The 19,275-nt window shown below is 51.2% G+C and overlaps 1 protein-coding gene across 13 annotated transcripts in view; it reads right to left on the bottom strand.

The window, feature by feature from the left end:
• DGKZ (diacylglycerol kinase zeta) overlaps nt 1-19,275 on the bottom strand; it is a 502,570-nt gene that overhangs the window by 115,613 nt on the left and 367,682 nt on the right. For all 13 annotated transcript variants that reach the window (XM_086949968.1, XM_086949967.1, XM_086949970.1 and 10 more), the window contains 3 exons: nt 14,325-14,356; nt 11,037-11,080; nt 5,444-5,564 (listed from right to left, as the gene is read on the bottom strand). In XM_086949968.1, coding sequence (XP_086806094.1) covers nt 5,444-5,564; nt 11,037-11,080; nt 14,325-14,356 — 197 coding nt within the window. The remainder of the gene's footprint in view (nt 1-5,443; nt 5,565-11,036; nt 11,081-14,324; nt 14,357-19,275) is intronic.

A 19,275-nucleotide genomic window follows, 5' to 3' on the forward strand; every position in this document is an offset into this window, starting at 1 on the left:
CCAGAACCTCTGCACCTTTGGGTGCTCTGCACAGCTTAACCTCTTATTACCTGAGCTCCACCATCACCAGAACCTCTGCACCCTTGGGTGCTCTGCACAGCTTAACCTCTTATTACCTGAGCTCCACCATCACTAGAACCTCTGCACCCTTGGGTGCTCTGCACAGCTTAACCTCTTCTCACCTGAGCTCCACCATCACCAGAACCTCTGCACCCTTGGGTGCTCTGCACAGCTTAACCTCTTCTCACCTGAGCTCCACCATCACCAGAACCTCTGCACCCTTGGGTGCTCTGCACAGCTTAACCTCTTCTCACCTGAGCTCCACCATCACCAGAACCTCTGCACCCTTGGGTGCTCTGCACAGCTTAACCTCTTATTACCTGAGCTCCACCATCACGAGAACCTCTGCACCCTTGGGTGCTCTGCACAGCTTAACCTCTTCTCACCTGAGCTCCACCATCACCAGAACCTCTGCACCCTTGGGTGCTCTGCACAGCTTAACCTCTTATTACCTGAGCTCCACCATCACTAGAACCTCTGCACCCTTGGGTGCTCTGCACAGCTTAACCTCTTGTCACCTGAGCTCCACCATCACTAGAACCTCTGCACCCTTGGGTGCTCTGCACAGCTTAACCTCTTGCCACCTGAGCTCCACCATCACTAGAACCTCTGCACCCTTGGGTGCTCTGCACAGCTTAACCTCTTGCCACCTGAGCTCCACCATCACTAGAACCTCTGCACCCTTGGGTGCTCTGCACAGCTTAACCTCTTGTCACCTGAGCTCCACCATCACCAGAACCTCTGCACCCTTGGGTGCTCTGCACAGCTTAACCTCTTCTCACCTGAGCTCCACCATCACCAGAACCTCTGCACCCTTGGGTGCTCTGCACAGCTTAACCTCTTATTACCTGAGCTCCACCATCACCAGAACCTCTGCACCCTTGGGTGCTCTGCACAGCTTAACCTCTTATTACCTGAGCTCCACCATCACGAGAACCTCTGCACCCTTGGGTGCTCTGCACAGCTTAACCTCTTCTCACCTGAGCTCCACCATCACCAGAACCTCTGCACCCTTGGGTGCTCTGCACAGCTTAACCTCTTATTACCTGAGCTCCACCATCACCAGAACCTCTGCACCCTTGGGTGCTCTGCACAGCTTAACCTCTTATTACCTGAGCTCCACCATCACCAGAACCTCTGCACCCTTGGGTGCTCTGCACAGCTTAACCTCTTATTACCTGAGCTCCACCATCACCAGAACCTCTGCACCCTTGGGTGCTCTGCACAGCTTAACCTCTTATTACCTGAGCTCCACCATCACCAGAACCTCTGCACCCTTGGGTGCTCTGCACAGCTTAACCTCTTCTCACCTGAGCTCCACCATCACTAGAACCTCTGCACCCTTGGGTGCTCTGCACAGCTTAACCTCTTCTCACCTGAGCTCCACCATCACCAGAACCTCTGCACCCTTGGGTGCTCTGCACAGCTTAACCTCTTCTCACCTGAGCTCCACCATCACCAGAACCTCTGCACCCTTGGGTGCTCTGCACAGCTTAACCTCTTCTCACCTGAGCTCCACCATCACCAGAACCTCTGCACCCTTGGGTGCTCTGCACAGCTTAACCTCTTATTACCTGAGCTCCACCATCACCAGAACCTCTGCACCCTTGGGTGCTCTGCACAGCTTAACCTCTTATTACCTGAGCTCCACCATCACCAGAACCTCTGCACCCTTGTGTGCTCTGCACAGCGTAACCTCTTATTACCTGAGCTCCACCATCACCAGAACCTCTGCACCCTTGGGTGCTCTGCACAGCGTAACCTCTTCTCACCTGAGCTCCACCATCACCAGAACCTCTGCACCCTTGGGTGCTCTGCACAGCTTAACCTCTTATTACCTGAGCTCCACCATCACCAGAACCTCTGCACCCTTGGGTGCTCTGCACAGCTTAACCTCTTCTCACCTGAGCTCCACCATCACCAGAACCTCTGCACCCTTGGGTGCTCTGCACAGCTTAACCTCTTCTCACCTGAGCTCCACCATCACCAGAACCTCTGCACCCTTGGGTGCTCTGCACAGCTTAACCTCTTATTACCTGAGCTCCACCATCACCAGAACCTCTGCACCCTTGGGTGCTCTGCACAGCTTAACCTCTTATTACCTGAGCTCCACCATCACCAGAACCTCTGCACCCTTGGGTGCTCTGCACAGCTTAACCTCTTCTCACCTGAGCTCCACCATCACCAGAACCTCTGCACCCTTGGGTGCTCTGCACAGCTTAACCTCTTATTACCTGAGCTCCACCATCACCAGAACCTCTGCACCCTTGGGTGCTCTGCACAGCTTAACCTCTTCTCACCTGAGCTCCACCATCACCAGAACCTCTGCACCCTTGGGTGCTCTGCACAGCTTAACCTCTTCTCACCTGAGCTCCACCATCACCAGAACCTCTGCACCCTTGGGTGCTCTGCACAGCTTAACCTCTTATTACCTGAGCTCCACCATCACGAGAACCTCTGCACCCTTGGGTGCTCTGCACAGCTTAACCTCTTATTACCTGAGCTCCACCATCACCAGAACCTCTGCACCCTTGGGTGCTCTGCACAGCTTAACCTCTTCTCACCTGAGCTCCACCATCACCAGAACCTCTGCACCCTTGGGTGCTCTGCACAGCTTAACCTCTTCTCACCTGAGCTCCACCATCACCAGAACCTCTGCACCCTTGGGTGCTCTGCACAGCTTAACCTCTTATTACCTGAGCTCCACCATCACCAGAACCTCTGCACCCTTGGGTGCTCTGCACAGCTTAACCTCTTATTACCTGAGCTCCACCATCACCAGAACCTCTGCACCCTTGGGTGCTCTGCACAGCTTAACCTCTTATTACCTGAGCTCCACCATCACCAGAACCTCTGCACCCTTGGGTGCTCTGCACAGCTTAACCTCTTCTCACCTGAGCTCCACCATCACCAGAACCTCTGCACCCTTGGGTGCTCTGCACAGCTTAACCTCTTCTCACCTGAGCTCCACCATCACCAGAACCTCTGCACCCTTGGGTGCTCTGCACAGCTTAACCTCTTATTACCTGAGCTCCACCATCACGAGAACCTCTGCACCCTTGGGTGCTCTGCACAGCTTAACCTCTTATTACCTGAGCTCCACCATCACCAGAACCTCTGCACCCTTGGGTGCTCTGCACAGCTTAACCTCTTATTACCTGAGCTCCACCATCACGAGAACCTCTGCACCCTTGGGTGCTCTGCACAGCTTAACCTCTTCTCACCTGAGCTCCACCATCACCAGAACCTCTGCACCCTTGGGTGCTCTGCACAGCTTAACCTCTTCTCACCTGAGCTCCACCATCACCAGAACCTCTGCACCCTTGGGTGCTCTGCACAGCTTAACCTCTTATTACCTGAGCTCCACCATCACCAGAACCTCTGCACCCTTGGGTGCTCTGCACAGCTTAACCTCTTATTACCTGAGCTCCACCATCACCAGAACCTCTGCACCCTTGGGTGCTCTGCACAGCTTAACCTCTTATTACCTGAGCTCCACCATCACGAGAACCTCTGCACCCTTGGGTGCTCTGCACAGCTTAACCTCTTCTCACCTGAGCTCCACCATCACCAGAACCTCTGCACCCTTGGGTGCTCTGCACAGCTTAACCTCTTATTACCTGAGCTCCACCATCACTAGAACCTCTGCACCCTTGGGTGCTCTGCACAGCTTAACCTCTTCTCACCTGAGCTCCACCATCACCAGAACCTCTGCACCCTTGGGTGCTCTGCACAGCTTAACCTCTTGCCTTCTGAGCTCCACCATCACCAGAACCTCTGCACCCTTGGGTGCTCTGCACAGCTTAACCTCTTGCCACCTGAGCTCCACCATCACTAGAACCTCTGCACCCTTGGGTGCTCTGCACAGCTTAACCTCTTGCCACCTGAGCTCCACCATCACTAGAACCTCTGCACCCTTGGGTGCTCTGCACAGCTTAACCTCTTGCCACCTGAGCTCCACCATCACTAGAACCTCTGCACCCTTGGGTGCTCTGCACAGCTTAACCTCTTGTCACCTGAGCTCCACCATCACCAGAACCTCTGCACCCTTGGGTGCTCTGCACAGCTTAACCTCTTATTACCTGAGCTCCACCATCACCAGAACCTCTGCACCCTTGGGTGCTCTGCACAGCTTAACCTCTTATTACCTGAGCTCCACCATCACCAGAACCTCTGCACCCTTGGGTGCTCTGCACAGCTTAACCTCTTATTACCTGAGCTCCACCATCACCAGAACCTCTGCACCCTTGGGTGCTCTGCACAGCTTAACCTCTTATTACCTGAGCTCCACCATCACCAGAACCTCTGCACCCTTGGGTGCTCTGCACAGCTTAACCTCTTCTCACCTGAGCTCCACCATCACCAGAACCTCTGCACCCTTGGGTGCTCTGCACAGCTTAACCTCTTCTCACCTGAGCTCCACCATCACCAGAACCTCTGCACCCTTGGGTGCTCTGCACAGCTTAACCTCTTCTCACCTGAGCTCCACCATCACCAGAACCTCTGCACCTTTGGGTGCTCTGCACAGCTTAACCTCTTATTACCTGAGCTCCACCATCACCAGAACCTCTGCACCCTTGGGTGCTCTGCACAGCTTAACCTCTTATTACCTGAGCTCCACCATCACCAGAACCTCTGCACCCTTGGGTGCTCTGCACAGCTTAACCTCTTATTACCTGAGCTCCACCATCACCAGAACCTCTGCACCCTTGGGTGCTCTGCACAGCTTAACCTCTTATTACCTGAGCTCCACCATCATCAGAACCTCTGCACCCATGGGTGCTCTGCACAGCTTAACCTCTTCTCACCTGAGCTCCACCATCACCAGAACCTCTGCACCCTTGGGTGCTCTGCACAGCTTAACCTCTTATTACCTGAGCTCCACCATCACCAGAACCTCTGCACCCTTGGGTGCTCTGCACAGCTTAACCTCTTATTACCTGAGCTCCACCATCACCAGAACCTCTGCACCCTTGGGTGCTCTGCACAGCTTAACCTCTTCTCACCTGAGCTCCACCATCACCAGAACCTCTGCACCCTTGGGTGCTCTGCACAGCTTACCTGAGCTCCACCATCACCAGAACCTCTGCACCCTTGGGTGCTCTGCACAGCTTAACCTCTTCTCACCTGAGCTCCACCATCACCAGAACCTCTGCACCCTTGGGTGCTCTGCACAGCTTAACCTCTTGTCACCTGAGCTCCACCATCACGAGAACCTCTGCACCCTTGGGTGCTCTGCACAGCTTAACCTCTTATTACCTGAGCTCCACCATCACCAGAACCTCTGCACCCTTGGGTGCTCTGCACAGCTTAACCTCTTATTACCTGAGCTCCACCATCACCAGAACCTCTGCACCCTTGGGTGCTCTGCAGTGCGGCTTACCCTTGCCAAGAATGTACTTGACGATGTCTTTGCTCCCAGAGTTCACTGCATGGTGCAGAAGGGTTCGGCCCGAAGAGTCCCTCATCATCAGGTTCCCTCCAGCTTCGTGCGCCTCCTGGAACTAAAGAATAAGAAAGGAAGGAGTTTGAGGGTTTTCTTGGCTGGGTCAGTGATGATAGGCACATCGCGTTGAAATATCAATAATTAATATTATACAATGGTACAAGTGACACTGGTGGGCAAGAACACCAAGAGGCGACCAGAGAGGTCAGAGGCCAGAGACGGAAGCACAGATGCAGAGTTGGATGATGATAGGGAAGTCACTGCAAGGCAACTGACACAACAGGTCAACCCGACCATGTGCAGCAAGGCAGAAGTGACAGAAGCAGAGGCCCTGATGGGCCTTCATCAACCTCCAGAGCTCAACGAGCGACAAATGCAGACCGGGAAAGAGATCAGTTGTGGTCACTGATGCCAGCGAGTGGGTCGAGCATAGGCAAAGTAGTAAGTGGTACAGGCGTGAGCGCACAAAACACACTAATGTTCAGGTGGAAGTTCATGTCTATCAGACTGCTGGATGGCAAAGAGAGGCAGTGAGTGTCCTCAAGGCAATTCACTGTGGATTCTAAGGGACGGACAGCTGAGCCTTGGAAGCCATGCGAATGTCTGGAGCGAAGTGCGCTCACCTCGTCTTTACTAAAGACGATTTGCAAGTTCCCACTTGACTGTCGCCAGGGTTTAAACTTGCCTAATGCAACCATTGGTACAGGTCGTAGTAAACAGGCATATATCGACAGACTTTCCGTTGGGAAGGGGGACAAGGCAGGGTTGCCCACTATCACCTCTCCATTTTGCGCTAGTTTTGGAGCCCCTGGCCGCATGGATACGACAAGATGAGGTGATACATGGGTTGAAATGGACAATGGGTTGGGAAGATCGAATTTCGCTCTATGCAGACGATATACTACTTAATTTGGCATCCCCGGCGCATTCAAGTAATTGCCTTTTAGACATCTGTACGGCATAAGGACAGGTCTCCGGATATACCATAAACTGGACAAAATCACTTCTTTATATATTACGCAGCTCCCCGCCGCAACTTCCACGGGGCGTACACTTCAAATACCCGACAGTGGCTTTAAATACCTAGGGCTGTACATAACACACGACAAACCACATTTTATCGCACAAAATCTTACACAGCCCCTGATGAGATTTAGAGGCGAAGTCAAACATTGGCGCACACTATCACTGACGTTGATGGGAAGGGCAGCTCTCTTTGAAATGATAGTAAGTTTCAATGGGGTACACCCTAAGAAACCTCTGACCTGGGTCAGTGAAGTTAGTTACAATAGCAATGGTCAGAGTCTATCAATTCATTAGAACAGTAAATGTTGAACAAGCAATTAATCAAGTATAAAACAAAATGATATTATATACCACGGTGTGCTTGTGTCATTTAATCATTAGTTCAGCACAGTGTTTAACAAGAACCTGGTTCAATTCCACAGGTATCTAGATACACGGAGTATTCTTATGTACAGACAAAAAGAATTACAATTATTCAATTACGTCATTGAATCATAAATGCATCAATGGACAAACGTCTCATCAGAGTATACCATTTCTGGAGCTTCACGTAAAGAAACAAGGCAAACGTTGTACACCAATTATTTACATGAATATCGCGCTCAAACTTGCTCATTGTCCATTGATGCATTTATGATTCAATGACGTAATTGAATAATTGTAATTCTTTTTGTCTGTACATAAGAATACTCCGTGTATCTAGATACCTGTGGAATTGAACCAGGTTCTTGTTAAACACTGTGCTGAACTAATGATTAAATGACACAAGCACACCGTGGTATATAATATCATTTTGTTTTATACTTGATTAATTGCTTGTTCAACATTTACTGTTCTAATGAATTGATAGACTCTGACTCTTTGAAATGATGGCGCTCCCCAGATTCCTTTATGCACTACAGAATACACAGTTCACAGCCACCCCAGCATACTTTACAGCGATAAATGCAGAAGTGACCAGTCTGCTCTGGGATGGAAAAACTCCCCGTATGGCCATGCAACTTACGAGAAGTTGGAATGATGTTGGCATTGCCCTTCCCAACATCAAAGCATATTATTGGGCTTCCCAGGTTGTTGCCATGAACCAATGGCTTCACAGACCCCAAGAAGACCCAGCATATTGAATGGACAGACCCCTACTGGACACTGCGGGATTATGGGAGCACTATACAAAAGGGTCAGGATAAGCAACCTGACGGGTCCGACAGCGCACACGGTCCAGGTCTGGTTTGAGGCACAGCGGACACTGGGATGGGAGGGTGTAATAACGCAAGCAATGCCATTGTGGGACAAGAAAAGACTGGGTACACTACGCAACACCAAAGGTTCCGACAGTGAGACCTGATAGGAATAACAAGGGTTGGGAATCTATGGAAGAAAGGGGAAATGGTCACATTTGCCCACTTACAAGCTACTTATGGATTGGCAAAGACAGAAATATTTTGTTCCATGTAGAGCAGGCATGCACTTCAGTCACTGATTCCACAGAGTACATGGCTCGAAGAATCCTCACCACTAGAAGACAGGCTCCTGACAGATCACCTTCACAAAAGAGGCTATCTCCCAAACCTATAGAAAAATATAAATAACCGTCCGGACCCTACTGCGGCGCTGAAGGCCAGATGGGAATTAGGTGACTTAGATGAAGCAGACTGGAACAAGCCGCTTGCGTTCCCAAAGGAGGCAGCGATATCATCTAAGCTCAAGTTGGTGCAATTAAAAATATTACATCTTTCGTACTATACACGGACGCTGTTACACAAAATAAACCGACAGACACACCACTTTGTCTTAGGCAATGTGGAGAGTCAGGTACACTCTTCCATACCCTCTGGCTCTGTCCAGAGATTGCGCACTATTGGAGAGCGGTGATGCGCACGCTCTCGCAGGTCACGACGGTTACGATTCTCCCGGAACCAAAACGTTGCCTTCTCAAAGTGTGGGAGCCCACAGACTTAAATAATACAGCTCAGGACTGGGTAATACTAGGCATGACTTTGGCGAAACGGAATATAGCGCAACGCTGGGGATCTCGGCAAACTCCTATCCTTCACCAGTGGTGTAACGACATGGACGCCGCAATGGTGGTGGTGAAGTCAGTCTACACTCACCGAGGGTGCCCCAAAAAATGGACAAGGGTGTGGGGAAAATGGAATACCTACCGTGGAACGCATGAGGATTCTGTATCCGAACTTAGTGAATAACCACACCATAACTTCGATGGTTGCGAGATATTGTACAGTTTGTTTATTAGTCACTGTAACTCCTACAGACCAGTCTCCAAGGTTTATACGTAATATTAAAAGTTTATATAACCTGCCGCACCTCTATGTATGCACCGTAAATTCCTACTGTACTAGATGGTACTGGTATGTTATTGTAAATGGCAATAAAATTGTTTAAAAAAATAACTTGACTAATGATGTCATCGAGTTTCAATGGCATGTAATGTCACTTCTGCTACCCTAAGATTTTGGTGCAATAACAACACTGAAGAATGGTGCAGAAGGATCATCGCACAGTCGCATTATTTCGCACCATGTAAATAGAAACAGTGCCGCCAGCACCCACTTGTGTTGCAAAGTAAAATGGGGCAAGACGCAAACCACCAACTTATCGAAACACACAACTACACATCATTACATTCCATGAGTCGCTACAAATCATTGGGAAAATCTTATTTTCAGTAAAAATATTCTTCTGGTCATGCCTATATTTGCAGAATCTTCAGCGAACACGTCTGTGTTCAAATCCCTTCTTATTTAGGTGTCGGACATCAATTCTTCCAGAAGTTAACAGTGAATGTTAGTTCACCAAGAATGGATTCAATCCAAACGCTAAACTCTACAAGAAGTAAAGAACTCACGTCGTACTGCGGAAGTAAAGTTAGAAACTCATGGAGCTCCGCATCAGAGAGGATTTAGAACGTGTCTCAGCTCTGAATAGTGGCGGCGTCATGGGCAGATATAGACAGGCAGCGGCGAAAAGATTATGTGATCTGCAATATTGCACTGACTGCAAAGGTGTGTTATGGCTAGCTCTTGAGTAACATTTCAAAGGAAGTAGTGTGGCAAAATAACTACCTTCATTAAGGGAGACAAACACTCATTTTCTCTTTGGCTCTATGGGATACTGAACTAAAGAACAAGTTACTTACCTTTGGTAACGTCTTATCTGGTATTCTGGGAGTGACTCTTGTTAGCTGCAGATTCCTTCTCGTGTTATTATCCCCAGGCTTCAGAATGGATCCGGAAATTTTTCATGAGCAGCACCCTTACGTGCTGGTAGGTGGCGTCAGCGTTGTCCACGCCAGAAGTGATGTGCGTGATGCCTATATAGGCAACACCCCAGCTTGCTGATGTATGATCTTTTCTTGCCACGCCAGTCAGCACAGATCAGAGGAAGAGCTACCCCTAGTCAATTTTTAAGTATCCTTTTTCGACATTTGCTCTAAGTCTTTTTTTTGTTTTTTTTTTTTCCTCCTGGTGCATACCAGCCAGAATGTATCCCGGACACGGCTCGTAAATACACGGCTCCACTAAGATTAACTGAACTGCTCAACAACACTGAGCCCTGACTGTTCTTCCATAGGGGTCGAAAGCAACCCCCACTTTTTAAGGCTTCAGATATTTCTGGGCTCTCTAAGAACCGCTTACGATTGGACCATTACAAACGTCCTCACCGCCCTGAAGAAGCCCTTGTATGGGCGAAACGCTTTGGATGTTGCTTATGAAATAAAAGCGGCTAACAACAAGACATTTGACTGACAACCCCGTCTTTATGTGTTGAAACTACTAATTTTCTTTCTATGCATTTTGTCTCTCATCCAAACTGTATATATTCTTATATTTATGATTAAGGGGCAGCTAATCATTTGAGGCGGGCAATCTTATTAAATCAGGTGACCTGCCAGGTAGTGCAGTCATCGAAGACCTGGCTGCTCTTCTCTCCTCAGGACTTGTGATCTGGTTTATTACTGGACTGTAAGGACAGCCAAGGCAATGGGGTTTACCTTGTCATTCGAGGGGTATTGGCGGAGGTCAATGGTGCAGTGGGACAAGGATTAGTGCAACCTGATGCAGCAGCATTGGTACAACCCGGGGAGGAAACTATTTAGGTGCAGTGCTCCTCTCAGAACAGAAGGGGCAAATGCTGCCACCATAGGAATCGCACGTGTCACAATCCATCCATGAAACACCTACAGGACCAAGGGTTTAGGGATTGTCTTCTGAAGTCAAGCTCAATTGTAGGGTTTCTATTGGTTTCCACTTCCAACCAGTAGTGTCAGCCGTCCATGGTGTTGTAGGCCAGTGCTAAATCACTTTTTACTTCACAGGCACCTTCATTTAAAAGGAGATCGTTAATTTGTGGCATTTGTGTGAAATGCTCTGTTTTACAAGCTCTCGGTCCTGCCTATATTGTATGAACGTCCTTGAAAGATGTACACAGGTTAACATCGGTTAGAGAATGTTTTAACAACAAAAAAAAGTATAAGTTCCATTACCTTCTGAACATCATTGGTTTTTGCTGCTTCCAATAAAGCTACATCTAAAGAGAAAAGAGATAAAAGAGTGAGGGTGGGGAGGAAATAGCAGCAGGGGATGAAGGTCCAGGGAATAGAGCACGCGGGACCATGAATGAACCCAGAGGAACAAAAGAGCATGGGAGTAAAAAGAGCATGGGAGTAAAAAGAGCATGGGAGTAACAAGAGCATGGGAGTAAAAAGAGCATGGGAGTAAAAAGAGCATGGGAGTAACAAGAGCATGGGAGTAAAAAGAGCATGGGAGTAAAAAGAGCATGGGAGTAACAAGAGCATGGGAGTAAAAAGAGCATGGGAGTAACAAGAGCACGGGAGTAACAAGAGCACGGGAGTAACAAGAGCATGGGAGTAACAAGAGCATGGGAGTAAAAAGAGCATGGGAGTAAAAAGAGCATGGGAGTAACAAGAGCACGGGAGTAAAAAGAGCATGGGAGTAACAAGAGCATGGGAGTAACAAGAGCACGGGAGTAACAAGAGCATGGGAGTAACAAGAGCATGGGAGTAACAAGAGCATGGGAGTAAAAAGAGCATGGGAGTAACAAGAGCACGGGAGTAACAAGAGCACGGGAGTAACAAGAGCATGGGAGTAAAAAGAGCATGGGAGTAACAAGAGCACGGGAGTAAAAAGAGCATGGGAGTAACAAGAGCATGGGAGTAACAAGAGCATGGGAGTAAAAAGAGCATGGGAGTAACAAGAGCATGGGAGTAAAAAGAGCATGGGAGTAACAAGAGCATGGGAGTAAAAAGAGCATGGGAGTAACAAGAGCATGGGAGTAACAAGAGCATGGGAGTATCAAGAGCATGCAAAGAGCATGGGAGTAACAAGAGCATGGGAGTAACAAGAGCATGGGAGTAACAAGAGCATGGGAGTAACAAGAGCACGGGAGTAACAAGAGCACGGGAGTAACAAGAGCACGGGAGTAACAAGAGCACGGGAGTAACAAGAGCATGGGAGTAACAGGAGTAACAAGAGCATGGGAGTAACAAGAGCATGGGAGTAACAAGAGCATGGGAGTAACAAGAGCATGGGAGTAAAAAGAGCATGGGAGTAACAAGAGTATGGGAGTAACAAGAGCATGGGAGTAAAAAGAGCATGGGAGTAACAAGAGCATGGGAGTAAAAAGAGCATAAGAGTAAAAAGTGTCAGGAAGGAAAGAGCAGAGAATGCAGCAGAGAGTCTCAGCAGGTAAACCATAGGGATTAAAGTGAGGAAAGGCCATGGAGAAGAGAGAGGGGAACAGACAGAAGAAGAGAGAAGGAAAGAATAGGAGGAGTAACCTAGCAGAGAGAGTGAGAACAGAAGGGACTCAGCTTACGGCAGAAGAAAAAGAAATTATCGCAAAAAGTGTCAGACAGGAAAGAGCAGAGACAGTTTGAGCAGGTAAAAGATAGGGATTAAAGTGAGGAAAGTACACGGAGAAGATAGCAGAAAGGACATTGAGAAAAGAGAGGATGTAACGAAAGAGCAGTCAGAAATAGCAAGGAGAGAAAGTTAAGAAGAGAGCGAAAAGAGTGGGGGAAGAAGAAGGAAAGAATAAAAGGGAGTAAGCCAGAAGAGAGAGGGAGAACAGAAGAGACAGCTTGGGACAGAAGAAAAAGAAATGAGAGCAAAAAGTGTCAGGCAGGAAACAGCAGAGAATGCACCAGAGTTAGTGCGAGTAGGAGAAAAGAAATGGAGAAGAGAGAAAATGCAGAAAAGAAGAGAAAAAAAACAGAAGAAAGGAAAAAGGACATGAGAAGAGAGAACACGGTAACACGGAAGAGAGAGTAGAAAGGGCGTGGAGAAGAGAGATGAAAGGACATGGAGAATAAAGGAGAAAAAAACAGAAGACAAGAGAAAAAACAGAAAACAGGAGAAAAGATATTAGAAGAGACTGATTTGAAAGAGCTGGAGAATAAAAGCTAGGAGAAAGATAATGAGGAGTTAGAGCAGAAGGGTGGGAAGAATATAAGGGAGCAGGTGAGCAGAGAGACCGAAGAGAAGGAGCAGCATGGGACAGGAGATAGCAGCGAATGCATGAACACTAGAGTGAGTAAGCGAGAGAAGAAAAGAGAGCTGAAAGAGGGAAAAGGATTGTGAGATGATAGAAAAGAAATATATGCTCAAGAGGATAGAGCCAGGAGGAGAAAGGTAAAGAGGAGAAAGGGTAGAAGGGTGGGGACAGAATGGGGCAAGAGTAGAGTCGGGAATGAAAGTCTGCAGAGCCCCCTACTTTAGCACGGTTGGGGACATAGCCACAGATGCTGAGCACCCGGCGTGGCACTTACTACATAACTCCAGGAAACTGCACAAAGACCAGAGCAGCTACTTATTCAAGCAGCCATAATGTGCTTCGAGGCTTTGTGAAGTGGTAGGAAAGTGCTATAGAAAAGCCTCAATACTGGCCCTTAAAACACAGACTCCTTTCTCTCAGGGAATGAAATCACAAAGTATCTCCCCTCTTCAGCTCTCCCACACCCCAGAGGCACATACTGCCTAAGGCGTTAGCTGTGAAATCCTTCAAGTAGTGTTCACCTGGCCTGACTCTGGGGGGCGGCCATCTTCCTGGGGGGCTAAAGTGTGATGAACAATTTATTCAGCCAGTGAGGGCTGCTGGAAAGGGTGGGGAGGAGCGGAGAAGGAGGGCAGAGTAGAGGGAAGGGACTGAGGGAAGGGACAGAGGGTAAGGTGTCAAGAGGAAAGGGGGCAAAGAGGAAAGGGGGCAAAGAGGAAAGGGGGCAAAGAGGAAAGGGGGCAAAGAGGAAAGGGGGCAAAGAGGAAAGGGGGCAAAGAGGAAAGGGGGCAAAGAGGAAAGGGGGCAAAGAGGAAAGGGGGCAAAGAGGAAAGGGGTAAAGAAGAAAGGGAGTAAGGAAGAGATGGGGTAAGGAAGAAAGAGGTTAAGGAGGAAAGGGGGGAAGGAAGAAGGGGTAAAATGAGAGAGGGTAAAGGAGGAACATAGGTATAGGAGGAGAGGGGGAAGAGGGCAGGAAGGCAGAGAATAAGGAAGGAAGGAAGGGATGAAGGAAAGGGAGAAGATGGCAATGGAGAGCAGGGTTACAGATTGAAGTGAAGGAAAGCAGAGATAATCAACTGACAATGTAATGAAAGAGAAAGGAGGGGGAGGGAAGATTGGAGGGTAAAATAGGGGAAGGAACATTTTTGAAGAAGATGGGAAACAGAGGTGCAAGAAGGGAAAGAGAAGTGTGGGAGGCCAGAGGGGAGCCCCTTCTCCAATTGCCTCAAGCATTTAGGTTTACCAGCTAGAAACTCACCATTTTGAGCTGGAACAACTTCCTTCTCAGGCCTGAAAGAGACAAAGAGCAGATGTGAATGTAGGTGGTAGCAGCCAGTCCTGTTCAGGTAAACTTTATAGTAACTGGTGTCAAACGCCCCTCACCTTTCTCCCAAAGCAAACCATCTCATCCCACACAATGCTGGGACAAGACTAGAGGAGAGATGACCCGTCCGATGCAGGGGTCACTGTCCAGAGAGAAGAGGGGAGCATTGGCCATTCCCAGGTGTGTGCATCATTTGCATATTGAAAGAATCCAGTCATGATAGTAACAGATGACACCCCAAGTGTACCAATGGGAGGGCAGCATAGTCTTCTGACCCCTCTGGAATGTAATCTGTCTGCCTTCTCATTGCCCTTTGTTAATCCTCCCGGCTCTGGCCTGAGTGGGCGTCCAGAGCCCAGTCCATGTACAGGGAGGCAGTTTCACCTCTGCCTTGTTACCTGGCAGTTTCTGACTTAAGAGGGAGGCCAGAGACAGTCCACCTGGAGTGAGTCGCTCACACCTCTGTCCTGAGAGGGATCCCGAGACCAGCCCATCTGTGGGCAGTCACGTCTCTGCCCTATTACCTGGCGGGCTCTAGCCTGACAGGGGGGTGTCGAGACTGTCCACCTGGAGTGAGTCGCTCACACCTCTGTCCAGGGAGGGATCCCCGAGACCAGTCCATCTCTGGGCAGTCACTCACACCTATGTCCTGAGAGGGATCCCCGAGACCAGTCCATCTGTGAGCAGTCACTCACACCTCTGTCCTGAGAGGGATCCCTAAAACCAGTCCATCTGTGGGCAGTCACTCACACCTCTGTCCTGAGAGGGATCCCTGAGACCAGTCCATCTCTGGGCAGTCACTCACACCTATGTCCTGAGAGGGATCCCCGAGACCAGTCCATCTGTGAGCAGTCACTCACACCTCTGTCCTGAGAGGGATCCCTGAGACCAGTCCATCTGTGGACAGTCACTCACACCTCTGTCCTGAGAGGGATCCCTGAGACCAGTCCATCTGTGGGCAGTCACTCACGCCTCTGTCCTGCGAGGGATCCCCGAGACCAGTCCATCTCTGGGCAGTCACTCACACCTCTGTCCTGCGAGGGATCCCCGAGACCAGTCCATCTGTGGGCAGTCACTCACACCTCTGTACTGCGAGGGATCCCTGAGACCAGTCCATCTCTGGGCAGTCACTCACACCTCTGTCCTGCGAGGGATCCCCGAGACCAGTCCATCTGTGGGCAGTCACTCACACCTCTGTACTGCGAGGGATCCCTGAGACCAGTCCATCTCTGGGCAGTCACTCACACCTCTGTCCTGCGAGGGATCCCCGAGACAGTCCATCTGTGGGCAGTCACTCACGCCTCTGTCCTGCGAGAGATCCTTGAGACCAGTCCATCTCTGGGCAGTCACTCACACCTCTGTCCTGCGAGGGATCCCCGAGACCAGTCCATCTCTGGGCAGTCACTCACACCTCTGTCCTGCGAGGGATCCCCGAGACCAGTCCATCTGTGGGCAGTCACTCACGCCTCTGTCCTGCGAGGGATCCTTGAGACCAGTCCATCTGTGGGCAGTTACTCACACCTCTGTCCTGCGAGGGATCCTTGAGACCAGTCCATCTGTGGGCAGTTACTCACACCTCTGTCCTGCGAGGGATCCCCGAGACCAGTCCATCTCTGGGCAGTTACTCACACCTCTGTCCTGCGAGGGATCCCCGAGACCAGTCCATCTCTGGGCAGTTACTCACACCTCTGTCCTGCGAGGGATCCCCGAGACCAGTCCATCTCTGGGCAGTTACTCACACCTCTGTCCTGCGAGGGATCCCCGAGACCAGTCCATCTCTGGGCAGTTACTCACACCTCTGTCCTGCGAGGGATCCCCGAGACCAGTCCATCTCTGGGCAGTTACTCACACCTCTGTCCTGCGAGGGATCCCCGAGACCAGTCCATCTGTGGGCAGTCACTCACACCTGTGTCCTGGGAGGGATCCCGAGACCAGTCCATCTGTGGGCAGTCGCTCACACCTCGTCCTGCGAGGGAGCCCAGAGACCCAGGTTCCCTTTACCCTCATCATTCAAGCCCTTCTGGATTGCCCGTTCAGAGGAAAGGCTGAAAGGCTCTTAGAACCACATGTGAAAGCAGTCCCCATTAATGGGCATAAAATAGATTTAATTGACTGCTATGCCACTTTGATTAAATTCAAGGATATGTCTCCTAAAGTATAAATTGATCTGGCATGCAGGGGGCGGGATCCTAGCTTTCAGGTTGCACAGCCCCCACATATGTCCACAAACATGCCGCTCCCAATAAGGGGTCCCACAGGGCGTAATTCTTAGTCCTACCCTTTTTAACCTCTACATCGGCCCCTAGCAGAGATTGTGGATACACACAATGTCACCGCTGTGTCCTACGCGGATGACAGGCAGCTTGTTGTCCCTCTAGCCCACGACTCAGACGAGCCAGCCACCCAGCTCTCCTCTTGTTAAAAAGACCTCGCATCTTAGATGACAAACAACTGCCTGAAACTGAACGGCAGCAACACTGAGGTTATGGTCATAGGGAAGTCCCCTCCCATCTGGGGTCCAGCTTGGTGGCCGCAGAGGCTGGGGCCCATGCCTATTCCCAAAGAAGAAGTAAAACACCTACGAGTCGGCCCCGCAAAAGATCAAGATGAACTGGAGGATGCTAGAGTGGCGAAGACCCTACAACGAAGGCAAACGCTGGAGATGGTCAACAGGTGGAAGTTTCTGGCAGCGGAGTCTGAGGACGCAGAGGATGGATCGGCATCCCACGGAGCTTCAGAAGGGGCATCTGCACTTCTTGTGGTTACGCCGATGACAGTTGATGAGGTAATTAAACAAGGAGCACAGGACAGCGCCTGGCAGGTGGACCAGGTGGTCCAGGCACTGGGAGGGTCTGGGGTTCCCAGGTGGACCAGGCACTGGGAGGGTCTGGGGTTCCCAGGTGGACCAGGCACTGGGAGGGTCTGGGGTTCCCAGGTGGACCAGGCGGGTCTGGGGTTCCCAGGTGGACCAGGCACTGGGAGGGTCTGGGGTTCCCAGGTGGACCAGGCGGGTCTGGGGTTCCCAGGTGGACCAGGCACTGGGAGGGTCTGGGGTTCCCAGGTGGTCCAGGCACTGGGAGGGTCTGGGGTTCCCAGGTGGACCAGGCACTGGGAGGGTCTGGGGTTCCCAGGTGGACCAGGCACTGGGAGGGTCTGGGGTTCCCAGGTGGACCAGGCGGGTCTGGGGTTCCCAGGTGGACCAGGCACTGGGAGGGTCTGGGGTTCCCAGGTGGTCCAGGCACTGGGAGGGTCTGGGGTTCCCAGGTGGACCAGGCACTGGGAGGGTCTGGGGTTCCCAGGTGGACCAGGCACTGGGAGGGTCTGGGGTTCCCAGGTGGACCAGGCGGGTCTGGGGTTCCCAGGTGGACCAGGCACTGGGAGGGTCTGGGGTTCCCAGGTGGTCCAGGCACTGGGAGGGTCTGGGGTTCCCAGGTGGTCCAGGCACTGGGAGGGTCTGGGGTTCCCAGGTGGACCAGGCACTGGGAGGGTCTGGGGTTCCCAGGTGAACCAGGCACTGGGAGGGTCTGGGGTTCCCAGGTGGACCAGGCACTGGGAGGGTCTGGGGTTCCCAGGTGGACCAGGCAATGGGAGGGTCTGGGGTTCCCAGGTGGTCCAGGCACTGGGAGGGTCTGGGGTTCCCAGGTGGACCAGGCACTGGGAGGGTCTGTGGTTCCTAGGTGGACCAGGCACTGGGAGGGTCTGGGGTTCCCAGGTGGTCCAGGCACTGGGAGGGTCTGGGGTTCCCAGGTGGACCAGGCACTGGGAGGGTCTGTGGTTCCTAGGTGGACCAGGCACTGGGAGGGTCTGGGGTTCCCAGGTGGTCCAGGCACTGGGAGGGTCTGGGGTTCCCAGGTGGTCCAGGCACTGGGAGGGTCTGGGGTTTCCAGGTGGACCAGGCACTGGGAGGGTCTGGGGTTCCCAGGTGGACCAGGCACTGGGAGGGTCTGTGGTTCCTAGGTGGACCAGGCACTGGGAGGGACAGGGGTTCCCAGGTGGTCCAGGCACTGGGAGGGTCTGGGGTTCCCAGGTGGACCAGGCACTGGGAGGGTCTGGGGTTCCCAGGTGGTCCAGGCACTGGGAGGGTCTGGGGTTCCCAGGTGGTCCAGGCACTGGGAGGGTCTGGGGTTCCTAGGGGCTACATTCAGGAGACCCACAAACATTTCTGCAGGGCCAAGCGAGTCACAACCCAGCTCCCTATTAGGGTTGTTATTGTTCCACAAGACACATGTTTGAAGTAAAGGGGCAACACACCTCAGCAGTTGGGGAGGCAGGCAGTTCTAAGCCAGCAGCGGGAGGATGTAGGGAAGAGGGGGTCGAAAGGGGAGTGTGGGGGGGGGATTTGCAGCTGGAGTCAAATATATCCATCACCAAGCCTATTGAGTACGTAGTGTAGGACAGCACCCGAAGACTTGGAATGGCGGATCATTTGGCACACTATAATGGTGTTTGTGGGGCGGGGAGGTGGACTTGCCCTAAAATATTTTCTTGGCATGTTAATGTACAGGGGAGCAAGCTGAAACAGGGAATAGTGACCAAATAAAAGTGAATTCGACATGATTTTGCTGCAGGAGACACATCTGGAAGGGAACAACTGTGGCTTTCTCACCAGTGGCCATTATAGACGTTTGGTTAATGTGGGCTTCCCTAGAGGATTGAGGGGGGTGGGTATTCTGGAGCGAAACCCCTTGCCTCTGCAGGTTGACTAGCGGGCCTGCTACAGTCGTAACCTGTAGATGGAATGGCATAAGTTTGGCTGAGTCCTTCTGGTACTGCGCCCTGGATCCACAGTGGGAGGGGCTAGTGAAACTCAGAAATTGGATAATAAACAGCCCTGATGCTGGTGGGGGCAGGACCTCAATTTAACACTACAAGGGGACCTTGACTG

Source organism: Lissotriton vulgaris, unplaced genomic scaffold (genome assembly GCF_964263255.1).
Source record: "Lissotriton vulgaris unplaced genomic scaffold, aLisVul1.2 SCAFFOLD_741, whole genome shotgun sequence".
Taxonomy (NCBI): domain Eukaryota; kingdom Metazoa; phylum Chordata; class Amphibia; order Caudata; family Salamandridae; genus Lissotriton; species Lissotriton vulgaris.